At 34.1% G+C, this 13,829-nt stretch overlaps 1 protein-coding gene across 3 annotated transcripts in view; it reads left to right on the top strand.

Moving 5' to 3' along the window:
* KNDC1 (kinase non-catalytic C-lobe domain containing 1) overlaps positions 1–13,829 on the top strand; it is a 61,809-nt gene that overhangs the window by 22,229 nt on the left and 25,751 nt on the right. For all 3 annotated transcript variants that reach the window (XM_080596727.1, XM_080596725.1, XM_080596726.1), the window contains exons 5-9: positions 762–879; positions 1,252–2,270; positions 10,270–10,384; positions 12,360–12,431; positions 12,534–12,595. In XM_080596727.1, the coding sequence (XP_080452853.1) occupies positions 762–879; positions 1,252–2,270; positions 10,270–10,384; positions 12,360–12,431; positions 12,534–12,595 (1,386 nt within the window). The remainder of the gene's footprint in view (positions 1–761; positions 880–1,251; positions 2,271–10,269; positions 10,385–12,359; positions 12,432–12,533; positions 12,596–13,829) is intronic.

Raw genomic sequence — 13,829 nt, 5'->3', positions numbered from 1 at the left:
TTCTTCCACTTACAACAGCAGAAGAGCAGTGAAGCAGATTAATGGGGAATTAAGACCAGCTCCTTAGAGCTGTATAAGGTCTCATCATTGGTTATAGCTGATGAGGACAAAATATGATGCATTTAGAAAGAGTTCTCTTCTACTTCCTGCCCATAGTGACAAGCTGTTAAATGTATGTAAATGTCTGTAGACTGTGACTGATATCAGTGTTTGTCATTAAATGATGCCAAGCTACAGATTAGAGATCCTAATGTAATGCTGTTTCTTCTTGTGATCTGATAATGACTGCTTTTGCTAACAGAGTAATGCTTTCTAGATATTTGTTTCTCAGTAATTTTTAAAAGAGTCAGGACTTACTTTTAATGTATTTTTGGTGATTAAAAATATTTATCGTACTGCTCAACTCAAGTGAACCATTAGCTGCTTAAAAATAATCCATACTAGCTTTTTATGTTTGCAATATATTATTCGTGAAATATGACATTTAAGATGATTAATTTTTATCAGTTGTTCTCAGTGTGTTCTAACTGTAGGCTAGAACTTGAACTGTATTAAATAATTTCATGATAGCCCATGGTTAAAATGATAAATGAATTCAACTGCATAATAGAAATGTACAGTATAATGAACTGTGCAAGAAAGACCTCCAGTGTAGCATCTTATAATTTCAGATGTACTGTGCGAGTTAACATGATTCACTTTACTCAAAATTCACATATCTATTCATTATTAAATAAGTATTTAACACTAATTTTCTCTAGAGTATTTTGTCATTATGTGAAGAAAAACTGAAGACTGCTTCATCAAGTAATATTTGTCGAAGCCTGTCTGCTGTTGGAAGAAGGGTTCTTTCAATTGAATCATTTGGTGCTTCTCAAGGTAAACTTAAAATGTACTTAGTCTAGAATTTTAGACGGTGACATCTGAAAATACTGTGTATACCTTTCCTGTTACAGGTTCCTTTCTGGATATCAAAAAGTTGTTAAATATTTATGGATTGGGGGTGGGGGCAGGAAATGCACAACTCTTAATGAACATAATGTATTTTGAATAAACATATTTTATTTCATTTTGACTCTGTATAGAATGTTCTCTAGTGATGTGTCCAGAAATAATGATTTTTTTTAGAATAAACGTAATTTTTGTAACTGAATGTACTTAACAGTAGTAGCTGAAAAAACAGTACATTTACTAGGAAAGATTAGAAGGTTTAAATACACATTTAATATAAGCATCTGTTTTTGCATCTAGATGCCTGTGATAACATGTGGAAGGGAAGAGTGTGTCAGAGAAGTTTGGGATCTAAATTATACTCAAACGAGAAAAACAATATAGGTGATTCATCTGCAGTGGAAGATGTGACAGCTACCTGTCATAAGGACTCTTCTGTAGTTACTATGGTGACTGGCAGAGACAGTGGTTTAAAGGAAGTGCAAATTGATCTGGATAATGAGAAAACTCAACATTCTCAACTTGCAACTCAAGCTAAAAAGAGCAAAGAAGAGGACAAACATGCAGTATATACTGACAGCTTTGCTAGTGTTGCTTTGGATATAAAATCATGTGTTATTGACCTGGAGAGAGATGGCATTTTTAAGAAAGGTTCTTTGAGAAAAATTAAAACCTTTCCAAAGCTACCACTTGAACCTACAGAAACAAATCATTTTTTTACATCTGTAACCAACAGTGGAACTCTAGCTAGGAAAAATCACTTGCTTACACATGAGTCACTACCTCTAGACAATAATAATGAAATTTCTTTTTCAAAGGGAAATCTTAATTCACTTGCTATTAGTAGTCCGCACATAACAGAACCAAAGAATCACCAGGTTACTGATCTTCATTTAGAAGCTCCTTGTGTGTGTACGCAGGTGTCTGGCATGAATCTAGAAGAACACGTGTCACTTATTAAAGGTAAAAAGATAGGTTTTATTTCATCTGATCACAAAGAAGACTGTTCTGATACTACCTCTGAAATGCCCATTACAACTGGTATGCTAAAAAGTCCAAATCAATCAATTGCTGGAGCAAAAATGCTAGACAATTACATGGCATTGGAAGACTGTACTGAAACTTTTCAAGGGTCAAATGAAAATTCTTTATCACACTTCAACAAGATGACCTCAGTGTTGACAACAAAACCCAGTGGGAACAGATATGGATCAAACCTAATTAGGTCTCCAGAATTAAGCAGCGGTGCAATGAGCGCAAACAATAATGAAGATAATCTTTATCAAGGCAGAGGGTCAGAAATCAAAAGTAATGAGCAGGTAGTAAAAATAAAGTCTTCATTGTATAGTTGCTGTAGTCATTTATGTGGAGATGAAATGACTTAAATACTGTGTGTTCGCTTTCTGCTCCCCCTTCCCTCTTCAGCATCCTGGAAAATCAAATTTTGCTGGTCTACACACTTTAAGAGTTAACATTGTAAACATGATGATGCTTTTTTTTCCTCTTTAAAAGTAAAGTGCTACAGTGAAATTTATGCTATTGAAAAATCAAACTGCAGTTTAATCTTTTTATGCAAATGGTATTGGAACATGCTTGCTAGTGTGTCAGAGTAGCGTAATTAATACCTAATTACATATGTCAGAAAACATTACCCAAGCATATGTAGATTTTTAATCCTTTTATGTTACTGTCAATGCATAAAGTTCACTATCTTGCAGTAGGCATCCCAGGTGCTTACAAAAATTTCAGAGTTCCTGGCTGTATACCTGACCTCACTGTAATCAATGGCAATATCTCATCTGCTTCAGGAGGGGAAGATTCCACGTTTTTAATCTACGTGTGCATTTAGGCTTTTGAAAATTGTACATATATTGTATCTGTTCTGTGCTCTTAAATGACTGCCTTTGTGTGTTATGTATATTTCATGACAGAATTCAAATATGTGCACAATATGATGGATATGTTGTCTTAAGCATTTCATCCCTATATACATAGCCAAATAAGAGGGAAAGCTGATACTAGTTGACTAGACTTTGGTGATAGTGTAGTATGGTCTCCTCTCTGTTCAAATTACAGATTCTCAGGGTGGACAAGTTTGGTCTCTGACTTGATGGTTTTCTCTTGTGCCGCACTCAAAGAGCTGTAAACAACCCCTGTGACATAGTTGCTGAAATGGCTGATGCTTCTCCAGCCATGCTGTGACTTGGAAGAAATGAGCAGCACAAATTTCACCCATTTAATTTCCAGAAATTACACTTAGGTGAAGAGTATTTTTTTTTCTTCTGTTTTCTACTGACAACTCAGCCCTGTTCCTCATGCCTAATAGGCAGCCTTCAAGCTGTCCCATGCATCTGGCATCTAGGGTTGATTTCAGTCCATATCAATCCCTCTTTTCACGGGAACACCTCAACTGAATCAGTAACATAGGACCATCCAACTGTGTAAACAGCCTTTAGTTCATCATAGCTTTAAAACACAGCAAAGAAAAGTAACATTGAAGATTGTTCTGCCTTTTTTCTGTCATCTGTTTTATTCCTTCAATAACTGTATACTTATTAAATTATCAACGCAGGAAGATAGTGAATATAGATAAGTACCACATGGCATGGTTTTGCTCTCTGAGGGACTTACTCATTGTATACGTGTGAGTCGTTTATTAGTTATTAAATCCTGCAGGTTTTTCTTCAGACTCTAGGAAAAGAATCCATTTGTTGCAGATGCATCTTTTTTTTTTCTTCCTTTCCAGGTCTGGGTAACTTCATATATTCAGAAGGAAGTAGAAAAGAATAACCAGATCTATAATCATTCCAAATTCTTCTGCTTTTGCTATGTCATTTGTTTCTCTGGCTTTACATGAACCTGCTTTATTTTGCAGATGTTCTTGTATTTCTAACAAGGATCATAGCAATTTCAGTCAGTGGCTTCTTGTGAGAAAACCTGTTCGTATATAGAAATCTAGTTGTCTTAGTATTCAAGTAACAGAAACAACTATGTCTGCATTCTTTCATCTTATGTGCAAGTCTCCTTTTCTGAAAGGGTTTTTTTATATTTTTATGCTGAACTGCATTAGTGTTATTTGTCATGGAGAGGGTTGTTAATTCTGGTTATCAGACCACTGCTTCAGGCTCTTGCCATGAGGTGGTAGTAGTCTAACTTCAGCCTTTGTTAAATAGAGAGGTGTGATACATAAGCTGCAGTCTCTTAAGAACATAAATTGACTGCACTGATAAAGGTCATGGGGTTTTTTGGGGCGTGGGGGGAGGGAGGAATCTGTTGAAAAAAGGTGCATATTCTGTCCTGAGAGGATTACCAAAACAACAATTTAAGTCTAGGTACATTAAGATACTTTCAAGAAAATAGTCTTCCTCAAAATTAAGGTTTCCCAAACTTCTTGCAGAATTTAAAAGCTGTAACAAATGTCCTATTTGCTTTTCCTGCAGCAGGATTTCAGACTGGTACACACCAAAATTAGCCAAAACATGTTTTCAGGTTAGTCTGCCCTTTTTCTGAAATTCAAACATTTTGTCTTTAGTTTAAAATAAAATTTTCTTTCAGCCTTAACAGAGCTTCATTCTTCCAAATATGTAGGCCCTTAATAGAAGTGGGGTTATCCAGCTCCCACCAAACTCACGGGACAGTCACAATAAATTAGAAAAGGTAATCGTTATTCCAGTTACCAAATAAGCAGTGTATTAACATATGATCAAAAATGAAGACAGTAGAGTGGCAGTTGTCGAAGAAACTAGAGATTTATTAGCTGTGTTTTCAGTAAAAGAAAGGTTTTATAGACTTGTGCTTTTCTTTTTTTGTAATTGATTCTAGCAGATGTTCAGGTTCTACCACTCATTATCATTTGTTAAAGTCCTGTGTTGCTCTTAAGTAATCAAAGAGGTTTTTCTTTAACTGCTGTAGGAAGAAAAACACCATTTAGATGGCATCAACATTTGTGAGCAATACCTAGATTTCTTACCAAATAAAATGATCATGAAATTGCTGTCTGTTCCGTGAAAACCTGAGCTTCTAGCACAGCAATCTTTGTTTGTTTTCTGAAGGAGATACTGAGGGAGGGTCATTTATTTTCAGTAGCTATTGAACTTTATGGAGGATTCTATTATAAGTTCTCGTAGAGAAGGCTCTGGGTTATTTTGCTTTGGTTGGTTCTGTGGTTTTTTTTTTGTTTGCTTGTTTGTTTTTAATGTTTTCAGGTTTTTTTTGTCTTTTGGAAGACATTTTTTCCTCAGGCTTCTGAAACTTCTGCCTCTATATTTCCTTCTGACAACTGCAAAAATAAAATCTGCTGTGCTATTCCTTATATGAAGGAGTAGCACCTGATTTTTCTGTATACTTTCAAGTTCTCTTTCATTTCTCATTGCCAGAATGTACAGAATACCTAAAATAAATAAATAAATAAAATTAAAAAAATTTGAACTTTCTAAAAAACTAAAACTTGAGTCTGAGGGTTTGTTCACTTACTGCAAAGGCACAAAAAGTGTGAAACCCTGATAATGTAATTTTGATCTTCTCTGGCCTAAATGGATAAGATACTATTGAAAAGATTTACAGAGCTGCTCTTTCGCTAGTTTCCTGTAACAGATAAGTATGATTATGGTAAAACAGGAATTTTAGAATAGTATTTCTAGCATCTCTTTAAATATTTCTTGTTCTTGAAAATGCAACATCAGTCCCATCTGGTTGAAGATCAACCTTGTCTACTCTGGAGAACAGACAGTTTTTTTCTTACCTGTCAATAATACTTCTCCGGAGGACAATATTTTTCTAATATCCCAACACTGCTTCTTAATGTTCTGTGCTTTACTGCTAGTAGGCATTACTAAAAATACTTGCTTGCTTTTGTCTGGCTTCTGCAATGTATCTTGTGAGGGTTTTCTCAGAGATTTTTATAGTTTTGCATGCCATAAATAAATATTTTTCACTTCAAGTATGAGTGGGGATCTCTTTTTTCTCTAACCAATTTCATTCCAATCAGGTGTGTATCATCTCTAATGCTTCTAAATGTTTCTCTGCAATTCAAATGCTATGGCCTTCATATGGGAAGGGTTAACAGGAACCTGGCATATATACATTTGTTTTCTGTTGGTCATTCATGCCCTGTCAAGCACAAGAGAAGTCAAAATCCATGTAGCTAGAGAATGACACTTGAACACTGGGGAAATAACACTTGAAAGAAAGATAAACCTATCTATTCCTAGATAGTACTTATTAAGTAAAGAATAAAACTTTATTTGCTTTAACTGCTTAAAATATGTTGGCATTATGTTCATGAAACATACTATGTTGGAATAGTTTGAATACTTTACTAAGAGTTTGGTTGTGCAGTTTTGGTGCCAACAATGAAATAGTAGACCTGATAAATGGTCCTTACAACACAGGGAAAAAAAATCACTTTCACAACAAGTGACGTTTAAACTTCAGTCTTTTTGGCGTAAAGTAAATGTCATCAATATGTAATTATAGGCAATAATAAGTCATGTAACTTTTTCATACTTCCTGTCAAAAATTCTGTGCTGTGAAAAGCTTTTTCTTACTTTAAAAATGGGTATATAGTTTTTGCTATGAAAGGTACATTATAATCCCTTGCCTCATCCTGAATTTTTTCACATTTTATAATGTTAGTGGGACGTGTCCCTGCCTGTGGCAGGGGGGTTGGAACTTGATGATCTTTAAGGTCTCTTCTAACCCAGACCAAACCAGTCTGATTCTATTGTTCTATGTTTGCTCTTTGGTGCAATATTAATGGTGATAATATAGAACAGAAGCTTTAATCAGCATTAAAGCAGTGTTAATGCTTTAAGTGAAGTGTACTTGAGGTCTTACAGATGCTGAACAGTTGTCTTGAACTTGCTTTGCTATAAAGTCTGGCTAGATAGTTGAGAAACAAAGCATGCCGCATGCTAACTAAAAAATAATAATTAAAATATATATATACATATATATTTTTTTTGGCACTCCAAATTTTTTCTTGGGGCTTTTTTGAGTTGTAGGAAACAGTAATAGCCATTAACCAATCACTTGCATGTAAAAACAAAACTAAGACATGCCTAAGTAAGGGAGATTTCCAATTAAATGTTTACCAAAGCATAGGCATGTTCAGCAGAACTTAAATGTACATTAAGTTAAATAACTGTTTTGGTACTTAAATAAAATTGTCTCAGTCGTAGGCTGAGGTTCATGCTGTTTTTCATTAGGAAAATATTTTAATAACTGCATGTGTTTTTTCATCACAAACGTAAATGTGTGATGAAACATATTATCATGTGCATTGACTATATTGGATGACTTCCACAAAATGGTAGAAGGAAAAGTCCTCAGCAAGTCTCTTCAGATGACGTCCTCCAAGGTTCTTTCTTTCCCATATGGGAAGGTGAGCATTTGGAATAATTAGGGACACGAGAAGAACGACCTTCTTAAGTATCTTTTTCAGGAATAAAAATAACCTTTTCATGTGGTCGCAGGTGTGAGAAGGACATGAATTACAGTAAGAGGCTGTAGCAATGCAGTCAGTCAGCATCTCTATAAAAGTACAGGATAACAACTAGCACATTACTAGCTAGCAATATTAATACTTGAAATTTAATCTTACTTTAGGGTGCTTGTCAGAGAGAAATAATGAGGGTATACATTTAAATGACATTCACTAATCTGTAATCAGACTACAACTTTTTTTTTTCCTCTGACTCGGGTTAATTTGGCTGTCTTGTGAATGGCAGCGATTCTCACTTCTGCTAAGATTTGCTTTTCCTGCATCATTTTTTCTTCTGAAATAGAGTTTCAGTTTCTGGTGCCTTTTCATCCCCTGTGTTGTTATCTATCTTTGATACTTTCCTCTTTCTTATCCTAAACTTCTGCTGCTGCTCTTAGTGTTTATTACTTCTTTCCTGCTGTGCTTAAAGCTCTTTCTATCATTTATTTCTTCCTCTAGAGAGCTTGAATATCCCAAAGCTGATGAGAAATACCTTTCAGCTTCCTGCTGTACAAGTAACTTCAATCTTCAGTTTAGTGAGAGTTTCTTCTTCCTCTTGCTAGCCATTCATCACCTCCTCCTGAAGTGAGAGGTGATTTGTATATAGAATGGAGGGAGTCCATCTCTCGGCTGCAGCTTTTGGAGCCTCTAGGGACATAAACTTCAAAAGAAGGTATTCTCTTGGAGAAAAAAGCAATGGTGGTGTATACTTACCACAAAAATATCCCCAAATCCCAAAATGTTCGTCTTAATATTATAGTGAGTGTGGAATTTCTCTTTTCTTTTCCCTCCATTTCTGTCCAGGGTGAATTTGAAGATTTGGCTCCTTTTTTCATTGTAAAGCGTCTGCAAGAAAAGACATTTCTGAGGCATTTGAGAGCCAGTATGCTCGAGGGGGAACACAGCACTGCTCTAGGATAGTAATCAGTTAACAACATGAAGATCTATTTCAAATTGTTTCTAGACTAATTTATTCTTTTCACTATCTAGCTTCTTCCCTGCTGCTGCACGACCGATGTCTCTTTATTAGACAGGTATTTCTAGGTATAATGAAGGAACCCATTTGTGAAAGAATTTTTCATTCTGGGATGCTGGTTATAGCAAAATTTGAGTGTAAAGCTTAACATGATTACCTGGCTTCAAATCTGTCTATACCAAAGTTAGTAATCTTTGTAACATGTTTCAATGGAGTATGGCCTAATAAAAGCACCAAAATCATTTTTGTTTGTAGACAGAAAATAAAATATCTTGAGTAAATAAAAAGGTGTGTTTGATGGCACATCTTGTTAAAAATTAATAGCTAATATGGCTCACCCCTAAGGAATATTTAAACAGTATAAGGCCAAAGTATTACACCTTCTGGTTAATATTGAATTATCAACAAAGCTTAAGCTACAGAAATTAATGTGGTTCTTTTTCTCTTCCCCATAAATTGCAGGGAAGTTATTTGTGTTTATTGATTAAAGATGATTTAGTAGTCTGTTCATTACATGTTTTATGATAAAGTCTGAATAGTGACTAATGAAGGGTGTTTCATGTCCAGGGTCATGAAAAAATGATGAGCAAGTTACGGTGCACAGGATGATTTGTTCAAAAATAATGATGTACTACCATTGTGTGTGAGACAGATCCTTAGTCTATTTGGATTTTGTGAACACAAAATGTGTTCATTTTTTGTGATGGGGATATATAGGTGTTCATAAAACAACAGCAGATCTGAGGTTTTAATTTGTGTCTCCATCTCCTATGCTCCATTTATTTGTCGTCACCCCCCCCCCCCCCCCCCCCCGCCCCGAGTCAATCTCGAATTGATGTCAGTAGTTGTTTTCTGCCACATGGCCTGAAGTTGATATTTAGAGATAGTTTACTATCTTAGAGTGCTGTGCTGTTTTTAAATAGTGTGTGGAACTGCCCTAATCCAGAGGTTTCTGCCTATAGTGAGTTGTTCATTGCTGTTCCTTTGGTTTAAAAAAAAAAAAGAGTTCATAATGTCTATCTTGTATGAAATAAAGAGAAACTGACAGTGACAATCTCTTCTATTAGCACAGCTTTATCTGGAAGGTATCTGTGTAGTACTATCATGTCAAGTTTTTCTATGAAAATTCATAAAAATAAGAAAATCATAAAATGTAAAATATGGATTCTCTGAAGAACAGCCAGTTTCTATGAAGCAGTATCTTTGTCACATCTGTCAGGTATCTTTGTACTTTGTCAGGTATCAAAAGCTAAAGTGATAAAAAGGAAAAAAATACTGCTATTGCGAATTGAACATCCAGTGATTAAAAAAGAATAACATGTTTTGACTTCACATAAACCTGTTGTTAATTCTGTTGATATTGTTAACATTGTTCGCAGAAGAACAAGAAATGTTGATGAAATGTTTAAGGTAAGGCTTGTAATATAACTATTAGGGTAAATCAGGATTTGAAAGTGGCTGTGTCTTGTCAGTGGCTATCATTTGGATTTTTATGTTTTTAAGCATAGGTGACATCCCTGTAATTGTGTCATCCTTGACATTCTAATTGAATCTTTCCTTAGTATGATAAGAAAGAGCTTCCAAACAGCTCAATTTTCCTGAAATACTTCTATTCTTGCTGAAATCTCACTTGAATTAAACTTTGTTTCCAATTAAGAAACTTCGGATTCATCTGTACAGTTAACTGTGTAATACTATTTCATTAAGAAGTATTATTAGTTTACTACCCTCACATAAAATATATACAGTTTCTTAATGCTTTTTAAGCATGTGCATTGTATCTTAGGACATTTTTTTCACTGCATCATTAAATGTTTTTGTTTTGCAATAATTCTGAATAACTCTCTACATCTTTTTTCAGTGGATCTCCCTAAAACTCCTGTTGTCCTCGCATGGTAAACCTCTGAAAGACTATGAACTCTGGGCATTGTGTCACGAGTGTTTATGTACTCTGCACACTTGCACAGATTATCCAGGTAGAGTCAAATTTTACTTGAAAATATTTGCCTAGTTGATTGTGTTCACTGTAGTAATGTTTTGTTTATTCTGTTGATGCAAAATACCTTATGACTATTTCATTTTGTATATTGAAAAAATAACAGCCAATGTTTCTAACTTTTCCCTTTTAAATTTTGACTTTGAACTTTACTCCATTTAATGGAAATTGTCCTTAAAGACAGACTTCTGAACACTTTAAGCAATATTTCCTTTAAAAATAAGTATTTGATATACTTTGCAGCAGAAAGATTATCTCAGCCTCATAATATGTTCCCAATGTTTGTGAAAGCTTCAAATAACTGTACAGTGGCTTAGATTCTAATTGAATTTGTGTAGTCAGCCTCTGCAACCATATTTACATGCACCCAGAATGCATAAGTGTTCAAAATACTAACACCTGAATTATGATCAGTCTTACATAGCCTGTAAAAGTAAACATAATGATACAAGATAGCAAGTGTGAGGCACCTTACATAAAATTCCATATTTGACGAATAAAACTGCCCTGAAGTTGAATACTGTTTTCAGATTTAGAATATTTTTGCTAGAGGAATTTCTGCTTGTTCTGAGTGTAATTGTGATGATGTTGTATAAACTGTATGTTAAAATATCCTTTGTCTTAATGCTGGTAGAGTAAGATTGGTAACTGACGAGTCATAGTTAAGTATACAAAATGTGGAATGAGATGGATTTATTATTATTTACTTAGCCGTTTCCTCTAAATCATTCCTTGAGTGCACCTTTTTTCCATTATCCTAAACAGGAATTGTACAGGTAGGAAAACATACTCCAAAGCTAGCCTCTTCATGTATTTTTGAATTCAGTCCTACAAAAGGTGCTTGCAGTCTCCACTGAGACTTTATCTCCTCTCCTCTTACCAGAGGGTATTGCTTACATGTTGCTTACAAGCGTTTTAGAGGAATCAGGTGTGAATTGTCATGTTGTACTGAATTTGGCTGAGATCTGGTTTGCATGAACTGTATTGCAGATTCAGGGCCAGAGGCTTTAACTGTTGAGAAGTAATGACAGTGAGCAAGAATAATTCTCAAGGGAGCTGCCTCTGCAGAAATAACTACTAAAATTTCCAGCTCAGGAAAGCTTTTCTTTTCAAGACAAATAGTTCAGGTCCAGCTTAAATACTGTTGAAGGTAGTAGGCAAGCTTTTATTTACATTAAGCATAATGAACATTTTAATGGCATTTTAATGTGGTTTTGTACTATAAAAGCAAAGGGATGATTTTTTACTTTTCTTCCTTAGACGTCTTCAACTCATTATTCAATAACAAATTAATATTTATTTTATTCTTAGACTTCTTTAATGTATTCAATAATAAATTAAATAAGAGGACAAATAATTAAGATTATTAATATAAAGTAAGAATATACTGTTCTAGTACTCTATTTTTATTTATTTTAAAAAAAAGAGCTTATTTGACGATATCCTTAAGGTTGCTTACAGTGGTGGTGGTGGTGGTATTGCCACTTAAGCATACCAAAAACAAAATCTTAGTTGAGCATTTTTTACATTTAATCCCAACTTCACTGTTTCAATATTTGTTGTTGTTGTTCTTTGTTGTGGAGGGGTGGATGAAGAAGGAAGAGAGGAGAGAGTTTAAATGCTTATTATAAGTTTCTTTTATTGATACCTTGTGAGAAGCCTAGAGTACATCTAGCTGTAATATTACTTTTTTATTATTATTATTTTACTTTTTTTCTTTTTGTGTACTTCATTTTCAATGCTAGATATAAAGAAAATAAAATTCCACTATACAAAATGCATCTACTGTCTGTTTGTTGGTTTCTGTTCCAACGTTACTGTTAAAGCACCTTTTGTCATAGCTTAGGGTAATCACAGACATTGCAAATTATTTTAAAAATTATGTTTAATTAGTGTTAAATATTTACAAGAACAAATATTTATTATGTCTTGTACTTTGGTGGCTTGTTTTGCAGTGGTCTTATGTTTGGACACCGTACTGATTGACTGCCATGGAAGTATCCTCTTTGCTGCACCAAAAGCTGAAGGTAAACTAATATGTTGAGTGCTCTGCTTTTATTTCATTTGAGGGGGAGAGTAGAATAAAGCAAATATCTTAACTTTTGTTTCTGGTTTCTTTTCTCATTTAGAATCTTGTGATATATTTTATTTAGCTCCTGAAATTGAAGAAGAAGATGTAGATACTGAGAAGGTAATGTGGCAGGTTATGTAGGTTGCTGTTCATTTTATCAAAGGATAGTTGTATCCCTCTGCCCCTTAAAGAAGAAAGCAAAGCTCATCAAAGATTCTGATAATATTTTTCTCAGTATTTCTCATATTTCTGTCTGTTCTCATATTGTTCTACCGTAAAACTAGTTGCTTCTAAAAAATCATTTTGCCTTCCAAAATTATTTGAGTAACTGTCAAAATCTGTTCTTCAATAGTATTCCATAAGGCTTACTTATTTTCAATTTGTTAATACTGAGACAGACTTTGAAGTCATGTTTTCATGTTCTGGAGGTCATGCTAAGATCAATATATTAGACTGTCTAGGCTAAAGCCCCAATGAATCTGCTTTGGAATACTGGAAAATGTTGCTGGCAGCATATTTTTTTTGGGGGGGAACATGAATTATGGCAATGTCTTTTACCAGTACAGTTCTCCTAGACCTTTTTGCTAGAGATATAAGCCCTAAGTAGCTCTCAGACCAAAGATGATTAAAGTGTTAATAAATAACAAGGTGAGCTTTTGAGTTATGGAAACAGATTTTACTGTATCTTTCTATTATGTAAGAATAAAAGAGGCTAGCTAATATGTACCTTGTGTCCTATAAGTCATTTAACATTAGAAATAGTAATAATGAAAAAAAAAAAAAGGCTTTAAAAATCTACTGAAGACTTTCTGCAAATTTATCTGTAACTAGAAAACGCTCATATATCTTCTTTAAAATTTCTCTTTCTTCTTAAACTGCTTTGATCCAGCATGCAGTTTTTTTAATAGCTTCAGAAGCTTAAACTAACCCTCAAATACAATATAACAGTTTCACCAGACAGTACAAATTAATACTCTTAGTCTTTATGCTTTATTCTTTTTCTTAAGAAAATCTAAAGTAATATTTTTTCTTGTTTTCTCTACAACATTATATATAGAATAAGCCGAGTTCATAATTTCACTTTTTCCTGTTATTTGTATAACATTTTTGATTTCATGAAAATTTAGTTAGGATTATACATAGAAATAAACACTGTGTAGTGCCAGTCACAGTAACTACGTCAGTAAAGGAAATTTTTTTAAGGATATGCTGGATTGGATGGCATGTTTTTCCTAAATAAATAAATCTAGGTTGAAATTGTGAGCCCTCTTGGAATTCTGGACCTACAGGGAAGAAAATCATTTGGTTATGACAGAGCTGCTTTCTCATATTTCAAACATTCTGTACCTATTAG

The sequence above is a fragment of the Anser brachyrhynchus genome (genome assembly GCF_964034855.1).
Source record: "Anser brachyrhynchus genome assembly, chromosome: 6".
Taxonomy (NCBI): domain Eukaryota; kingdom Metazoa; phylum Chordata; class Aves; order Anseriformes; family Anatidae; genus Anser; species Anser brachyrhynchus.
The sequence above is the reverse complement of the archived record's forward strand: the minus strand, read 5'-3'. Positions and strand labels throughout refer to the sequence as shown.